Here is an 18830-nt window from a genome sequence, read left to right as displayed (position 1 = left end):
TGCTATGGGATTTTTTTTTTTTTGACAGGCAGAGTTAGACAGTGAGAGAGAGAGACAGAGAGCAAGGTCTTCCTTCCACTGGTTCACCCCCCCCCCCCAATGGCCACTACGGCTGGCGCACCGTGCCGATCCAAAGCCAGGAGCCAGGTGCTTCCTCCTGGTCTCCCATGCGGGTGCAGGACCCAAGCACTTGGGCCATCCTCCACTGCCTTCCTGGGCCATAGCAGAGAGCTGGACAGGAAGAGAAGCAACCGGGACAGAATCCAGCGCCCCAACCGGGACTAGAATGCGGGGTACTGGCACCGCAGGCGGAGGATTAGCCTAGTGAGCCGCGGCACCGGCCGTGATATTTTTTTCAAAGACATATTCACCGCCCCAAAATATAGGCACAGTATCGTCATTGTTGGCTCTCACTGTGGAGACCACCTGTAAGCTCCTGTCCTTCTGTCATTAGATGAGCACATGCATCCTTCCCATCAGGCACTTGAAACAATTTGCATCTGCTCTCCTCGATAATTTCCGGGGGGGGGGGGGGGGCAGACAGCCAGGAGGCTCCCGAGCAGGGGTGCTGAGAGGGGTAGAACCCCCCAGGAGCAGAGAATGAAGCCCATCTCCAGGGCTGCACGTCCTGTAAATGCGCAGCCACAGCGATTGCCCCCTTTGCTGTTTGGAATTTTTTCTTCTGCGTCCACATATGCATTGGCCTTTTCTTTGCAGCTAAAGAGTAGAATGTGGGATGAGAAAAGAGAAGAGATTGGGTCAACCCCTGGTGGGAGTGAGCCTGGCGATCGCCAGCCTTCCAGGTGTGCAGTGCAGGTGAGCCGTGGCTCTGGCTCTGCACTGTGCACAAGGAGCCATTTGAAGGGAGCTCTGCGGGTTGCTGGTTGACCCCATATTTGCATCTGTGATCAAAAGATCCACTTGGCTAAAGCAGCCTCTCTTCTTTTATAATTAATTACCTGTAGGTTGCTGAGTGTGTGAGCTACTGTAAAGATGACAATTGTCTCTATACACTCAAGGTTATCGGACTACATGCCCTGGGTAATTCTTACTAATGATCGTAAATCATATCTTTTTTATTAGACTTAGCTTAGATCTTAAATATCTTGTATGATTGGCTTTAAGATATTTATTTGAGAGGCAGAGAGACAAAGACAGAGAGAGAGAGAGAGATCTATCTATCCGCTGTTTCACTCTGTAATGACCTCATCGGCCAAGGGCTGGACAAGGCTGAAGCCAGGAGCCTGGAACTCCATCTGGGTCTCCCCCGTGTGTGGCAGGGGCCCAAGCACTGGCGCCATCTTCCGCTGCCTTCCCGGGTGCACTAGCAGGGAGCTGGATTGGAAACAGAGCAGACAGGACTGGAACGCGTGCTGCGATATGGGATGCCGGCCTCGCAGGCGGTGCCTTAACTCACTGCGCCACCACGCCAGCCCCTACAAAAATTGGTTTTGCAGAGGCTGGGAAGGTCTGGACCTTTTGTCCAGCCACGTGCAGACCTATTTGCCAAAAATCCTTCCGTGCACACAAGCAAGGCTGTGCTGAGGATGCCCTGGGAGCCCCGAGGGGCGCTGCAGCATTTGGAAATTGGCGGTTATTGGGATTGCATGTGTTTGCTCCCTTATTAGTTAATACTTTCGATAGGCCAGCGTATCCTATAATTTTCATTTGAGGGTGTTAATGATGTTAACCAGGGAACTTTTTTGCTCCGGGCATTGATTATGTCCCTTTTTTGCTGGCTGCCAGGATTACAAATGAGGGAAATTTCAGAACGTAATCGGGTTGGTCTCCAGGTTTCTTTCCGAGTATGCTTATGTAGTTTAGTTAGCATTATCAATTATCTTTTGCTCGAATAAAGCGCTCTCTGGGTCATAGCTCTGTATTCCAAACTCGCTTCACAGACTTGACTTACAGAATACCAATGTTGGGGGGCGACTGTTTCTGCCGCTCGCTGATGTGGGTTTCCTGTGTGGTGCTACGTGGGCCTCCGTGAGAGTTGGACCATGTGGGTGGGGCGGCAGGAGCGGGGGAGGGCGTCGGTGTGACCACAGTTCTGGTACCTCGGCAGCTCTCGTGTTGTGAGTGTCTGTGTGCACCCCAGCCGTTCGGTCCTCCCCCAAGGGCTGGGAGGCTTGTGCTTGTACATTTGCCCTCTCGGGCATAGCTGATGCGTTTAAAATAAAGAATGGAGCAGCCCCGCGAGGCTGCAAACATCCGCCTTCTGGTCTAGGGAGGGGGAAAACGTAAGCAGTGGCGTCTTTACTGAGCCCGACGCTGGAGGCATCGTTTGGAGCTTGGATCTGTTGGAAGCAGCTAGAAACATTCCCACAGCACCGAGCCCCCAGAATTAGCCTCCTCGACCCCCGCTGGGTCCTAATGTCAAGAAGCGTTCAACTTTTTTTTTTTTTTTTAATGTATAGTCTATTCTGGGAAAAAGCAGTCCCTATTCCTTAGAAAATTTTTTTAAAGATTTATTTTATTTATTTGAAAGACAGAGTTACAGAGAGAGGTAGAGACAGACAGAGAGAGGTCTTCCATCCACTGGTTCACTCCCCAAATGGCTGCAACAGCCGGAGCTGCGCTGATCCAAAGCCAGGAGCCAGGAGCTTCTTCCAGGTATCCCATGTGGGTGCAGGAGCCCAAGGACTTGGGCCATCTTCTACTGCTTTCCTAGGCCATAGCAGAGAGCTGGACAGGAAGTGAAGCAGCCGGATCTTGAACCAGCGCCCATATGGGATGGCGGCGCTTCAGGCTAGGGTGTTAACCCACTGCGCCCCAGCGCCGGCCCCTCCTTAGAAAAATTTTCAAGTGTATTGCACAGCAGTGGGTAGAAGATGGCATGTCTATGGTGGATGGCACAGGAAGGGCTGTGCTCCCAGACCCCTTTTGTAGGGAGTGAGCTGGCATGGGTCCATTCCCCACGCGCACAGCACTCTGGGACAGTGCCAACTGAACCCTGAGGTCATCTCCGTTGTTGTCACCAAGGGGAGCATCGGAAGTCGGGACTTGCTACCTGATATCCCAAGGCGCACGTGGCAGATGCTTGTCTGCCATGACTCCGATCAGCCCCTGACTTTGTCATCATCACGGTTCCCATGGGGCTGGGGATTGCTTGCCCCCGGGGCTCAGGCAACAGCATCTAGAAGAGAGAGCGCGGGGCTGCCTTTTCTGCCTCCCGGCTCCAGGGTGCAGTGGAACCTGGGCTTCCAGAAGGCGGCAGAGCAAATGCCTTGCAGAGCTCCTGAGCTGAAGTTCGAAGCAGCCGAGTCCTGAGTTGGTCCCAGGAGAGCCACGCTGACGTAGCCACAGCTGGGCTGCCGTGAGACCTGAGCTTGCAACTGAACAAGAACTCTTCAGACGCGGGTGTGGTCGAAGGCCAGCAGGAGGGATGGGGCCTGAGGAGGGCAGCATTTTCCCTTCAGACCCTCCTGGGCTCAGGAAGCCACCTCGCTGATAGCCTGCGTGACTTCCAGCTGAGCAGATGTACATCTTTTCTTTTTTTTTTTTCTTTTTGACAGACAGAGTGGATAGTGAGAGAGAGAGAGACAGAGAGAAAGGTCTTCCTTTTTGCCGTTGGTTCACCCTCCAATGGCCGCTGCGGACAGTGTATCATGCTGATCCAAAGCCAGGAGCCAGGTGCTTCTCCTGGTCTCCCATGCGGGTGCAGGGCCCAAGGACTTGGACCATCCTCCACTGCACTCCCGGGCCATAGCAGAGAGCTGGCCTGGAAGAGGGGCAACCGGGATAGAATCCGGTGCCCCGACCAGGACTAGAACCCGGTGTGCCGGTGCCGCAAGGCGGAAGATTAGCCTGTTGAGCCACGGCGCCGGCCTGTACATCTTATTTGCAAAAGGGAGCTTAACCATAAAACAAGAACAGCAAGCAGGACAGGGGGAGTGGAGTGAGCTTGCTGGCGGCGGTGAGGTAAGGAGGCACCGCTCTGCACCTCCTAGCAGGTGCCATGCCTTCCGTGGCTGCCCAGCACCTCCTAGCAGGTGCCATGCCTTCCGTGGCTGCCCAGCTTTGCATCCGAGCCCCAGTAGCACGAGGCACCCCTGCAGCTGGCCCCGAGACAGCCTTCCCGTGAAAACCCAACGCAGGTCCGCAGTACTTCTTGTGGTTGTCCATGCCCAGCTCTGGGGGATGTGGGCACTGGGTGGCCAGGGCCCCGGAGAGTCTTGTTTGACCTGGCATTGCTGGCATCTAGCCGTGTTTGACACGTGTATGTGCTGGAGGAATAATTAATCCTAATAATTAATAAGGAGCCGGCATGTGCTAGGCACTGTCTAAGCTTATTGGTCTTATGTAATCCTCACAGCAGCTGTGAACTTGGTCCTGTTATCACCATGCCAGAGATGGGGGAACTCGGGCACAGAGAGGTTAGGCAGTTTGCCCAGTGTCACACAGCCAGGACTCAAGATCAGGTGTCCTGGGGCCGGCACTGTGGCGTAGCGGGTAAAGCTGCCACCTGCAGTGCTAGCATCCCATATGGGCACCGTTCAAAACTTGGCTGCTCCACTTCCGATACAGCTCTCTGCTGTGGCCCAGGAAGGCAGTGGAGGATGGCCCAAGTGCTTGGGCCCTGCACCCACATGGGAGACCAGGAGGAAGTTCCTGGCTCCTGGCTTCGGATCGGCACAGCTCTGGCCGTGTGGCCATCTGGGGAGTGAACTAGCGGATGGAAGACCTCTCTCTCTCTCTCTGCCTCTCCTTCTCTCTGTATAACTCTGACTTTCAAGTAAATAAATAAATCTTAAAAAAAAAAAAAAAAAAAAAAAAAACCAGGCATCCTGAGTCCAGGCTCTGAATGAATGAGCATCCTGGAAGTCAAAGAAAGGAATCTCTCCTGCCAGTTCCTTCGAAGAAGTCACTGTGTCTGAGTGCCAGCTTCCGGGAGGTCTGCTTCCTGGGACATCACGGGCCATCTGGCTGTCCATGTCTCCATGTCCATGTCTCCAGGGCAGCTTTGTGGAGGTGTGGAGACCCTCCCATATTTCTGGTTTGTGAAAGACCCTGCGGAAGCACAGCAGGGTGCTGCCGGTTGTCCCTTAGCTGAAGGCAGATGAGCACGGCAGAGCCCCAGGACGTAGGGCCCAACGCATCTGCTAGGTTTGCGGCAGCAGGGGGAGGCCAGCCCCACAACCCCATCACCACGGGCCCCAGCCTCCTCTACCGACCTCACCCCTCCTGGGGAGAAGACCTGGCTCGTCACCTCTCGGACAGTAGCTGTCTGAGTCGTCTGTTGTCTAGGAAGCCGCGAGCAGTCAGCTCACAAAAGCACGCCCACCGTAGCCAGATGCACCTGCTTTTATCTTTAGAGAACAGTACGCAGTGAGTGCATCTTGAATTCACGAAGTCAGATCTCTCCCTGGCAAGGGGTCTTCTTGCTGTGGGGACACACTGCCCCTCCCACAGCGCGCGCACCTCTGAGCAGGTGACGAGCGACCCCCGAATGGTCCCGAGCCCTCTGGGCCAAGCTTCCAGGTGTCTGCTCTCCAATCAAGGCGCCCAGCGTTGAATACCTGCTGTTGGGGAGAGAGTGGGAGTAGATTTTTCTTGGATCTTTAGCTCAGCTTCGTCCCTTGGGAAAAAAAAAATGAAAACCAGCCTATGAGGAGGCTCAGCCCAGAGAACACTGGGCCTGCGCCAGCAGGTGCCATCCCAGAAGTGACCCAAGCACCTGTGCCTCTTCCCTGCATTTCCAAATCAACTGTGCGTCAGGCCGGCGCCACGGCTCACTTGGCTAATTCTCCGCCTGCGGCACTGGCACTCCGGGTTCTAGTCCCAGTCAGGGCGCCGGATTCTGTCCAGGTTGCTCCTCTTCCAGTACAGCTCTCTGCTGTGGCCTGGGAAGGCAGTGGAGGATGGCCCAGGTCCTTGGGCCCTGCACCCCATGGGAGACCAGGAGAAGCACCTGGCTCCTGGCTTCGGATCAACGAGGTGCGGCGGCCATTGGAGGGCGAACCAATGGTAAAGGAAGACCTTTCTCTCTGTCTCTCTCTCTCTCACTGTCCACCCTGCCTGTCAAAAAAAAATAAAATAAAAATAAATCAACTGTGCGTCATCCACCAGATGGGAGTTCTGGGTCGATGATCTGTTGGCTAATGCAGCTCTAAAATTCTGCGATCTCTTTGGAAATGTCTTTGAATTTGCCAAGTCTTCATGGTTTTGTTCTGGTTTAGAGGATTGTTTTAATTTTTATTGCACTAATATTTATACTATTTTGCTGACTAATGTTTGAAGGTTTTCTTGTAGCAGACCCCATGCCAAACATTTTATATACTTCAACTTTTTAAAAAAAAAGATTTATTTTTATTTGAGAGGCAGAGTTATAGAGAGAGAAAGAGACAGAGAAAAAGGTCTTCCATCCACTGGTTCACTCCCCAAATGGCCACAACGGCTGGACCTGGGCTGATCCGGAGCCAAGAGCCAGGAGCTTCTTCCAGGTCTCCCACGTGGGTGCAGGGACCCAAGGACTTGGACCATCTTCCGCTGCTTTCCCAGGTGCATTAGCAGAGAGCTGAATAGGAAGTGGAGCAGCCAGGACTTGAACCGGCGCCCATGTGGGACGCCAGCGCTTCAGACAGAGGCTTTACCTGCCACGCTACAGTGCCAGCCCCTATGCTTCAGCTTTTAAAGTGAGAAAAACAAAGAACCGTAGGCTTAGAGACCTTCAGCGATTAGTGCACATTCACCCAGGTGGTGAGCAAGGACCCCAGCGCAGGACTCTGAAGCTCAGTTGGTGCACCTTGTTCTCTGGATGTTGAGGGAAAGACAGAAACCCAGGCTCTGCTGCACTCCTTCCATCGGGGACAGCCTCACGCCATGGCCACTTTGATTGCTGTTTCAATCCATCTTCCCCAGAGGTTCTCCTTCTTGGAGGATGCGCTCTGAATTCTCTCAGCTCTGCATAGCTCTTTCTGTGCTGAGAGGTGGAGAGAGAGAGACAGAGGTCTACTGTCCACTCATTCACTCCTCAGATCGCCATGGCGGCCAGCCTGGGCCAGGCTGAAACCAGGAGCCAAAAGCTTTATCTCGGTCTCTGACACAGGTGGCAGAGACCCAAACACTTGGGCCATCTCCCACTGCTTTTCCCAGGCCACCAGCAGGGAGCTGGATTGGAAGTAGAACAGCCGGGACTTGAACATGGCACCCATGTGAGATGCCAGCGTCACCGGTAACAGCTTTATCCACTCTGCCACAACTCCGGCCTCCCCACCTCAACTTTCAGTCCAGCCTCCTGCTAATGTGCCTGAGATGGCAACAGATATTGGCTCAAGTACTCTATGTGGGAGACCTGGATGGAGTGGATGGCTTTGGATGGCTCCTGGCTCTGGCCTGGCCTAGCCCTGGCTGTTGCAGGCATTGGCAGCTGGTCAGGGGCATGTGGCAGGTGTGGCCTCCCCTGGACGCCACCAAAGTGAGAAGGTAAAGGAACACTTTCTTTTTCCAGGAATACATTTCAGCTTCTCCTCTGTGGAGCCCGAATTCTCTTAGAGACGTCTGGATGCCCGTTTCATTTTGCTGAGATCTGTTTGCACCGGGCAGACGATGGAACTTGTGCTGTGGGAACTGTGGGAACGCTGCCCACGTGGTGCAGAAGTGGCAGGGAGCGTGCAGGCTGAATCTGGAAGCGACCGTCGGCCGCCGAGGCGCAGCCCTGCCAGCACGTGCCCGGAGAACCCGCGGCCCGAGTGACGTGGTGGCACTGGGCTGCAGGCAGGCCCCCGCTGTGTATGCGTGGCAGGTGCTGGGCAGGCCCAGGTCCCCCTTGTGTAATGGAGTTCATACCCTGCCACGATCCGGCTAAAGCTTTGCGCTGTAATATGGAGATTTTCATTGAAACCCAGCAGCTCATGTCAGAAAGAGTAAACTTCGTCCAGGACCCTATACTTTCTTTTTGGTGTGCACTTCCGGTATTCTCTTGAATGGGCTTTTGTCAATTTGGAAGTTATTTTGGGAAGAGAAACACCAACATGAGGGTTTTTTTTCCTCCTCTAACCAATCTGATTACGATACTAATGCCTGTATTTCATCCCAAAATCACCCTTATCTCCCAGATGGCTTATTTTCCAAAGACAAAGGAAAGATGCCGAACTCGGTCTTCCTGTCGCGTTATTCCAGGATATTCCGTGTTGACCACAGAGGAAGATGCTGTGGCCCCTTTCTTGAATCTATGATGTGTGTGTGTGTATGTACAGGTGTGTGCATGGGTGTGTGTACAGTGTATGTGGGGGTGTATGTACAGGTGTGTGTGTGTGTATGTACAGGCATGTGTGTATAGGTGTGTGTGCACGTGTGTATGTATAGATGTGTATATGTATGTACAGGTGTGTGCATGGGTGTATGTACAGGTGTGTTTGTGTATAAGTGTGTGTATAAATGTGTATGTGTATACAGGTGTGAATGTGTATACGGGTATGTGTACAGGGGTGTGTGTATGTACAGATGTGTGTGCGTACAGATGTGTGTACACGCAGGTGTGTATGTATAGGTGTGTGCGTGTGTGTATGTACAGGTCTATGTATGTACAGGTGTGTGTTCAGGTGTGTGTGCATGTGAGTGTGTGTTTATAGGTGTGTGTATACGTGTGTGTGTGTGCATGTGTATGTTTTTAAGGGCATGTGTATGTATAGGTGTGTGCGTGTGTGTGCACATGTGTACACAGGTGTGTCTCTCTGTGTGTATATATAGGTGTGTGTGCATGTATGTGTAGAGGTGTGTGCATGCATGTGAGTGTGTGTGTGTTCATTTATTCTCAGAAACAGCCCAGCTCCGTGTAACCTGAAAGGCTGCCAGAGAGCGGTGCCAGTTTCCTCTCCCACGCGAGGAAGGAAGCACCTATGAAGTGTGGTGCCTCTGGGAATCAGGATGTCCCGGGGCCACCTGATGGCCCGCTGGACAGCCCAGAGGTGAATCCTCGGCTGTCTGGACCTTCGATCTTAGGACAAGCAGGTGGAGGGGCCCCCTACCCTGCTGGGATCCCCTGATGCCCCTGACGTGTTCTCCTCCCCATCTCTCCTAGGAGCTGTGCCGCCAGCGCATGGCTGTGCGGCCGTCGGACCGCCCTGAGGGCCAACACACGTCCCGCATCAACAGCGTCTCATCCCAGTTCAGTGACGGGCCGATGCCCAGCCCCTCTGCCCGGAGCAGCACCTCGTCCTGGTCCGAGGAGCCCGTCCAGTCGAACATGGACATCTCCACCGGCCACATGATCCTGGTAAGGCCCTAGGCCGCTGTGGTGGGGGAGAGCTGTCCTCACGGCCTGCCAGCAGGGGCTGAGGGACGTGGCTGGCAGTGCTCCCGCCCACACACACAAGCACTCAGCCCTCCTCCAGCGCCGTCTTCCATCGCCAGCCCAGCCTCACCTTCGTGGAAGCTGACGGGCGGGGCTCTGTCTGCAGAGAGGCCTCTGGACGTCAGTAGGCAGGAGTGCTGTCTTGGGGCGGCCTTTCCCATTCTGCTTAGGGTGTGCAGCCCCCACAGCACCTCATGGGGTGGGAGAGCTTGCAGGGATGGGAATGCACCGCGTGTGACGCTTTCTTCAGCCCTCTAAGTAGCCGGCAGCAGTCTCCCTTCACCCTGCTTTCCCAGCCCGCTGCTTGCTGTCTGGGTAAAGCATCACTCACATACACCTGTACGCATACACATACACACACACCTGTACACACACATCTATGCATACACGCACATGCCTGCACACACACACACCTGTATGTACATACACCTGCACACACACACATCTATACATACATGCACATTCCTGTACACACATATACGCACACCTGTACAAAAGTATGTACATACACACACCTGTACGTAGACACGCACACCTGTACACACACATCTATACATACATACATACACATGCCTGCACACACACATGTACATACATACACCTGGACACACACATGTACACACATAGACATATAAGCACATGCCTGTACACATGTGTATACACACCTTACATACACACATCTATACACACATGTAATACCTGTATGCACACATATGCACACACCTGTACATATACACACCTGTACATACATAGACATGCACACACATCCATGCATATACATACATGCTTGCACACACATGTACACACACCTGTACATACATACACCTGTACATACGCACACCTGTTCATGCATAGACATGCACACACATCTATACATACACGCACATGCTTGCACACACATGTATACACACACCTGTACATACACACACATGCACACACCTATACATACACACACACACATTCTTGCCAGAAAGCAAGATCGGAGGAGGAGGGGCGGGCTTGGTCTCTGTGGAGGTGCGGGGGCAGGAGCTCAGGGGAACGAGGCTTCAGCCGGCCTGGAGATGCGACTCTCCGGCTGCGCGTCCTCCTTGGAGTGGCCATTGTGGAGTGGCCGTGCCTTGCTGCTTGGCGCATACGGAATGTCTGGGCTTTGTTGAGTTGTTGGTGACTGAGCGCTGCCTGCTGGCTGTCTCCTGGATCGTCCCCCTCGGGCGTCGCCCTGGTCAGTGATGGTGACAGCAGGAACGCGAGCGTGGTGGCCGCGTTAGGTCTGTGCTGGGGACGAAGCCTGCTGACAGAGGAGAGCCCCGCTTCATGGCTTGGCTGGAGCAGCTGCTGCCTCTCACCCTGCAGTGGGCTCGCAGCTCCCGAGGTGGGCCCTGAGAGTCGCAGCTGCTGGGTGTTTATCGACAGGGCTAGGGTGGTGGGGGAGGGGCGGATATCTTTACCTGGCCATTAGGTACCAATATAGACCACAGGGTTAGGCCACGAAAGCCAGCAAACCATGCAGGAAATGCTCCGAGACCCTAGGGAATGGTGTGGGCGTGGGCGCCGAGCTGCTTAAAACAAGATAAGGCCAAGTCAAGGAGTTTGGCTCTCCTGGTCAGTGAGTGGAAGATGCTGCTCCCTTGCGTTCTACCATTTTTCGTTTCTTGTTTTGAAAGATCTGTTTTATTTATCCGAAAGGCAGAGTGACAGAGCCAGAGCAATCTTGCATCCGCTGGTTCATTCCCCCGAATGGCGGCAGCAGCCAGGACTGGGCCACGCAGAAGCCAGGAGCCTGGGACTCTGGGTCTGTCATGTGGGTGGCAGGGGCCCAAGTACTGGGGCCATCTTCTGTTGCTGGGCCAGCACGGAACTGGATTGGAAGTGGTTCTCGAACAGGTACTCCCAGATAACAGACGGGCATCCTGTGTTCTCGGTCTTTCTTGCCGTCTAACCTTGCAGGGCTTGTGGGGCGGGAGGAGGGGAGCTCCGTGACCCAAGGCTGCCTTCCGGAAACCCTCTCCCTACTCTCTTGTAGGGATAGATGGGGATCCCCGTGTTTTCAGCTTTTGGGAGCAGTCAGTTCGTTGTTCATTTAGCAGACACGTGCTGAGCGCCTACTGTGTGTGCTCGCAGCTGTTACTGTTGTCGGAACCTCTTCTGTCGCTACAGAGCAACGCTGTTCCTTGATGTCTGGCTTCTCAGAGAATATTTTGACATTTGTCCCTTTCGGAAGAAGGAATCGAGCCCAGAAGTTCAGATTGGTAATGAGCTTGAGTACTGGGGCCAAATACAACAGCTGAGTGTATTTATCTGACAGGTTAGCGAAGGAGAGATTTGCTTAGAGAGCTCTTACTAGATTCTGTATTTTCATATTTCAAGACACTTGAGTCACAATTTGATGGTATCTCAAGCCCAGCTGGTACGTGAAAAAACTGTTTTTCATGGAGAATCGTGTCCTGCCATTCACGTGTAAAATGGCAACTCTGAAAGCAAACATCGTGGTTAATTTTCAATGGAAATGCTTAAGCCACAAGAACAAACTGTCCGAGGCATGGCTGGGCACAATGTCAGCTGTCTCATGTCATTGGTCATTCAACTGTGTAATGGGCATAGTTCTTTTTTTTTTTTAATTTTTTATTTATTTGACAGGTAGAGATATAGATAGTGAGAGAGACAGAGACAGAGAGAAAGGTCTTCCTTCCGTTGGTTCACCCCCCAAATGGCCACTACGGCCGGCGCTGAGCCGATCCGAAGCCAGGAGCCAGGTGCTTCTCCTGGTCTCCCATGCGGGTGCAGGGGTCCAAGGACTTGGGCCATCCTCCACTGCCCTCCCGGGCCACAGCAGAGAGCTGGACTGGAAGAGGAGCAACCGGGACTAGAACCGGTGCCCATATGGGATGCCGGCGCCGCAGGCGGAGGATTAGCCAAGTGAGCCACCCTGGGCATGTTTCTAAATGCACACTCACCATCACGCCCGACCATTAAGGCCGATCTCGGAACGCGTTCAGACAGGAAGTTTCAAGCTCAGCCAACTCCCTGGATTCCGTTGGTACAGACTGTAAACTCCGGGGGAACTGGATCTTTCTCATTCATCGACGCTGTGTTGAAAACTGAACATTACCAAACCTCTTTCCTGCCTTCAAGAAGGCAGGCAGTGGCCTGGCAGAGTTGGGATCAGTGTGGGGAGAGACAGAGGTTTGCACAGAGTCCTTGCAACCATGTGCACCTGGGTTGCGCCCAGGACTGCTCTGTTACCAATAGTGCCGATGTGCCTTCCTTTGGTCTGGCTTTGCGGGTGGGTCCATGGGCTCTGACAGGCACATGGTGTCTCATCTCTGGCATCTCCCTGGTATAAGAGCCAAGAGGCCTGGAGACCTGCCTACGTGAACCCCAGCTGGCATTTTGTTTGTTTGACAGACAGAGAGAGCTGCTATCCACTGGTTCATTCTCCACATGCCTGCAGTGGCTAAAGCTGGGTTGGTGTCAGAGCTGGGAGCCGGGAAACCATTCCAGGTCTCCCGCATGGGTGGCAGGAACCCAGTTACTTGAGCCTCCCAGGGTCTGTGTCGGCAGATAGCTGGAGTCAGGGTCTGGAGTCAGGAATTGAACTCAAACACTTGGATGTGGGAACCAGGCCTCTCAGCCACTGGGCTAAATGCCTACTCCCAAGGTAGCATGTTTTAAAATTTTTTATGAATTTATTTGGGGGGAAGATGGAAAGAGGAGAGAGAGAGAGAGTTAGTTCTCCCATCCATTGGTTTATTCCCTACATGGCTTCAACAGCCAGGACTGGGTTGGACCAAAGCCAGAGCTGGGAACTCAATCCAGGTCTCCCACGTGGATGACAGGAGCCCAGGCACTTGAGCCATCACCTGTGGCTCCTAAGCTCTGCCTTAGAAGGAAGCTGAAGCCCGGAGTTGGAGTCAGGAGTCAAACCCAGGTACTATGACGTGGGCCTTGGGCACCTTCACCAGAGTCTAGCCACCTCTGGTTAGCATTTCAACTTCTCACCTGCTGAAATTCAGCAGTCATCCTTTAGCTCGGGAACCATGGGCCTGTTCCAATGGGCGTGGCTGTGGGAACACATTTTGATTGGACCAGAGTCATCTTCAAAGGGAACTGGCTCGTGAGTGGCTCTCTCCCTTCTCAGCATAAGCTGTAGAAAGCCTGTGTGTGTCAGTGCCTGAGAACACACTGGAACAAGTGACCTTCCAACTCATTAAAGCTACAAGGAAGATAATTCTGTGGTAATCAGTCAACCTGACCCTCCGTAAGAAAAGGCTCGTGTACGTCCAACAGCTAACACGATGATCTTACTGAACTACATAGGAAGGATTCAAGAAGCATCAGATAAATTATGCAAAGTCCAAGTAAATCCAATGAACTGATTATTCCAGATATTCAGCTGCTCCCGTGGAGCAAGATGTGACATTTTAGTGTAAAGAGGCAATCAAATAAATACCAGGAGCTGTGGATATGTGAACACCAAGGTGGAAGCGTAGTCGGAGGGAGGTTGGCTGAGGTGCCTGGAAACCACTCATCACCAAGACCTGCCAGCACTGTGCAAACTGTGGCATTTCCCTGAGCAAAGAGCACAGAGAGTTTTTGAAGCAATGAGTGGGACCGGATGTTAAAATGCACCCTCAGGTGGGGCTGGGACCCCTGTAGGAAGTGCCCCCAGGCCCTGGGAGAGCCCTGATCCCACTCATGGGTCCCTCCTGCCTCTGTAGGTTGTCTGGTTACTTTATGTGCTGTGATTTCGTGCTAGAAACCAGTAGTCCTAGAGCTCTGGAAATAGCGCCCCATACAGACTGCTCACACGTCTTAAAGGAGACGGGCGGCTGGGGGCGGCTCCTCGGGGGCGGAGAAGGAAAGTTGCCCTGGGTGGGTGATGGGATGAGCAGTGTGTGAGGACGCACACCCAGCCAAGAATGCTGAGTGCAGCATCTTGCACAGAGCCGCATCAGGAAACTTTACTTCCCCCTCAAAGAAACCTTTTATTTAAGGAGTACAAATTTCTTAAGTACAACTTTAGGGACATAGTGATTCTTCCCACCATACCCACCCTCTCACCCCCACTCCTACCCCTCCTCCTCCTCCCCTTCCCAGTCCCATTCTCCACTAAGATTCATTTTCAGTTAACTTTGTACACAGAAGACCAACTCTGTACTAAGTAAAGATTCCAACAATTTGGGTGCACACACACAAAACTGTTTGAGAACAAGTTTTACAGTTAATTCTCATAGTACAACTCATTGAGGACAGAGGTCCTGCATGTAGGACACGTTTTGCCACAGTATCTTTGCTTTCCATGCCTGCAGGGCTCTCATGGGCTTTTTAATCAGACCAGAGTGCCTTAAGGGCTGATCCCGAGGTCAGAGTGCTGTTTAGAGCGATTGTCATTCTATGAGTCTGCTGTGGGGACTGCTTCTCATGTTGGAACATTCTCTCCTTTTTAATTCTGTCTATTATTATCACCAGACCCTTGATCTTATTCATTTGATCCCTTTAACACTTAATCCTATCTATATGATCCCTTTAACACTTAAGATGGCATTTTTACCACCCTGCTGAATGGGATTTGGGATATGAGGAAACATTTGTAGTGGAGCTGTGACTGGCTAGAGAACTTCCTTTCGAGTGTGGCTACTGGGAAATGTATTGGCTTAATACTTTCTCTCCATTAGGTGTAAAGAGTACACAGAATCCCCAGGGTAGTTCAGCTTACTTCTTTTCAGCATTGCCATGGTTCAAAAGTTACATGCATTCAGTAGAAAGCAACATCGGATTCTGAGTTGTGTGTTTCTCCTGGATCAGACACATCTGCAGATACTGGGGAGTGGCGGTGAGCAAAGCTCCCAGTCATCCTGTGGTCCCGAGGGATCAGTGGTGGACTGTAGAGAATTCTATAGGTTAAGTGTTGCTAAATATACTTTTGGCTTACAGTATTTTCAACTTAGGATGATACTATCAGGGGCAGCAGCCCTATTGTAAGTTGAGTATCATCTGTTTAGGATTTAATTCAGGAAAATGGTGCCAAATAAGTACTTTTAAAAAAAGATTTTTTTATTTACTTGAGAGGTAGAGTTACAGACACAGAGCGGGAGACAGAGAGGAAGGTCTTCCATCTGCTGGTTCACTCCCCAAATGGCTGCAACTGCTGGAGCTGGGCCAACCGGAAGCCAGGGGTCAGGAGCTTCTGTGTCTCCCATTTGGATGCAGGGGCCTAAGCACTTGGGCCATCTTCTACTGCTTTCCCAGGCATGTTAGCAGGAAGCTGGGTTGGAAGTGGAGCAGCCATATGGGATGCCGGTGCCACAGGTGGAGGCTTAGCCCACTAAGCCACAGTGCCAGCCCCATAAGTACTTTTTTTTTTTTTTTTGACAAGCAGAGTGGACAGTGAGAGAGAGAGACAGAGAGAAAGGTCTTCCTTTGCCGTTGGTTCACCCTCCAATGGCCGCCGCAGCCAGCGCATCGCGATGATCTGAAGGCAGAAGCCAGGTGCTTCTCCTGGTCTCCCATGCGGGTGCAGGGCTCAAGCACTTGGGCCATCCTCCACTGCCTTCCCGGGCCATAGCAGAGAGCTGGTCTGGAAGAGGGGCAACCGGGACTATAACCTGGTGTGCCAGTGCTGCAAGGTAGAGGATTAGCCTGTTGAGCCATGGCGCCAGCCCCCATAAGAACTTTTTTAAAAATATGTTTCACTCATGTGTAAGGTAGAAAGATGGGACAGTGACCCTCGTATTCCTTTTTTCTTGGAGCATGCATGACTGACAGCAAGAATGAGCATTGCTAAGCATGTGTGTTACGAGATAGCCACTCGTATCTAGGAAGTAGGATCTGCTGAAGCCCTACAGTGTGTGAAGAACATCGTGTGTGCCCGTGTTGGAGGTGGCCCGATGCCAGCCCCGGCGAGGACCACCCTAGGCACCTGGCCATGCTGACAGCAGGGCTCTGAACCTGTGTGTTCATGTTTGCCTCGAGCCCCATTTAGAAGCCTTTCTCTTTCATCTGGTGCACTCCCAGCGATCTCATCCCTGTGTCTCCCGTCTGGCTCATTGGCTTCTGCTTAGCAACAAGATCAGTGAATTGCTGACCTGGGGAGGTTTCCTGAAATGTCCCTTGCCGAAGGGACTGAATCATCCAGGGCCATGGGACGGGGGGTGGCTGCAGGAGACGTGCTTCCCTGGGCCTCCACTTCTTCCTCTGTAAAATTAGCACCTTAGATTTCTAGAGAGTTCTCATTCCATTGTTCACTCATGGATCTCAGTCAGATTCATTTGTTCTGAACAGCTTTTGTCTTGACTGTTGAGAAACAGGTTTTTTTTAAACTATTTGTTGAACTCAGCATAGAGTTAATCATATGTGTATAAAGTCAATTGAAAATAGATCTCAATTAAAATTTTTTTAAAAGGATTTATTTATTCATTTGAAAGGCAGAGATACAGAGAGGCAAACACACACACACACACACACAGGTCTTCCACTGGTTCACTCCCTAGACGGCCACAGTGGCCAAGGCTGGGCCAACCCAAAACCAGGAGCCCAGAGCTTCTTGCAAGTCTCCCACGTGGGTGCAGGCAGCCCACTATGCCACAATGTTGGCCCGATGATTTCAAAATGTTTTGCACCAAAATAATCTTTCAAGTCAATTTCCCAGGAACCTTTTGAAGGACCCTAAAGATTTATTTATTTATTTGAAAGGCAGAATGACACAGAAGGAAAGAGACAGACAGAGAATTCTTCCATCCTATGGTTTATTTCTCAAATTCCTACAACAGGCCAGGCCAAAGCCAGGACCCTGGGACACCATCCAGTTCTCCCACATGGATGGCAAGAACCCAAGTACTTGAACCATCATCTGCTGCCTCCCAGGTACATTCGCAAGAAGGTGGATTGGAAGTGTGTAGCAGCCGGCACTGAAACCAGCACCCCAGTGTGGGATGTGGGCATTGCTAAGCAGTGGCTGAACCTGCTGTGTTACAGCCCCAGCCCCTCGAAACTTCTATTTACATAACCCTGACAGTTGTGTGACCACACATGCCTGTACCTCATTCTTAACAGCCATACGTGTTCCATTATTTGATGTGCAGTCATTTATTATTTCCTATGGGGCAATTTTCAAACTTGCCATTCCAGTCAAAACAGACTATACAAATCTACATATTCTTTTTTTTTTAATTTTTTTTATTCAAATCTACATATTCTAAATTTCTCAAAGCAAAACCCTGGGTCATCCAGGATACATGTTTGCCACACTTTCTGCCACTTTGACCAACTGACAACCCTATCAACTGTGGAAATGACCCGTGTCCTCAGAGTCTCCCATTGGAGTGGGTCAGCAAACTTGGAGCCACTGAAAGTGGGAAGTACTACTAGTTTCTTAAAGGCTTGTTTTACTTATTTGAAAGGCAGAGTGACACAGAGAGAGGAGAGAGAGAGATCCACTGGTTCACTCCCCGACCAGCTGCAATGGCCAGGCCTGGACCAAGCCAAAGCCAGGAGCCAGGAACTCTATCTCGGTCTCCGACATGGGTATCAGGGGCCCAAGGGCTTGGGCCATCTTCCTCTGCTTTCCCAGGTTCATTAACAGGGAGCTAGATCTGAAGTAGAGTAGCTGGGGCTTGAACTGGCACTCTGATATGGGATGCCAGTGTCACGGGCAGCAGCTTAACCTGTTACGTCACCACCTCGGCCCCGCGTTTTTAAATAGTTTTCATTGGCATTTCTCTTACTGTGCGTGAGACTGAGCGTTTTGTCCTCTGTGTGGGAAGTATCCCACATGGGCTGCAGGAATCCCCACCTCCCGAGGGGGTGCCCAATGAGCACCCTGCACGGTCAGAAATCCCAGTGCTGAAACCACGTGCTCTTGTCCCTGTCCTCTGACCGCACGTGGGAGTCCGCTACAGTCATCCTGAGAGCAGGTGGCGTGGGTTCATCAGGGAGAACTTTCGGGGAGACAGAGAACAAACCCCCTAAAAAGTCAGCGTCGGGATGATGCTGATGGGAGTCATGAGTGGGGAGGCACGCGTGTTTCCTGTGTGTGACGGTGCACCTGAGTCTGGTGATACAGGCGGAGAGCGCTGGGTTGACTGATAACATCAGCAAGAGGGGTGGCGCCTGGCAGGCACGCCAGGTGACACCAGCTGGGGCTGTCATGACACTGCCCCAGGCTGGGGGTCTGAGCCCCGGGGGATGTGTTCCTTAGGGTCCCGGAAGTCAGAAGCATGTGGTCAAGGGGTGAGTGGGGCTGGTGTCCCCTGAGGCCTCTCCCGGTGGCTTGCAGATGGCATCTTCACGTGTCCCCACGTGGCTGGCCCTTGGTATGAGCGCAGCCCTGGTGTCTCTTCCTACAAGCACGTCAGTGGGATTGGATTAGGGCCTCGCCCTGCTGGCTCTATTTCACTGAGTCACTCTGTACCAAGGCTCTGACACCCGGAGGCACCGGGGGTTAGGGATTCCACACAGGAATCGGCCCCTAACTGAAAGTGGAACGCAACACCCACCCCAGCATTTCCTGGTGGCTTAAAGTGAGTGAGAAGCC

The 18830-nt window shown here is 52.3% G+C and overlaps 1 protein-coding gene across 1 annotated transcript in view; it reads left to right on the top strand.

The window, feature by feature from the left end:
- The window catches only part of PTPRN2 (protein tyrosine phosphatase receptor type N2), an 800540-nt gene that overhangs the window by 676588 nt on the left and 105122 nt on the right, over positions 1-18830 (top strand). Inside the window, exon 15 of the mRNA XM_062190222.1 lies at positions 9026-9220. Within this exon, the coding sequence (XP_062046206.1) occupies positions 9026-9220 (195 nt within the window). The remainder of the gene's footprint in view (positions 1-9025; positions 9221-18830) is intronic.

This window comes from Lepus europaeus, chromosome 5, assembly GCF_033115175.1.
Source record: "Lepus europaeus isolate LE1 chromosome 5, mLepTim1.pri, whole genome shotgun sequence".
Taxonomy (NCBI): domain Eukaryota; kingdom Metazoa; phylum Chordata; class Mammalia; order Lagomorpha; family Leporidae; genus Lepus; species Lepus europaeus.
The sequence above is the reverse complement of the archived record's forward strand: the minus strand, read 5'-3'. Positions and strand labels throughout refer to the sequence as shown.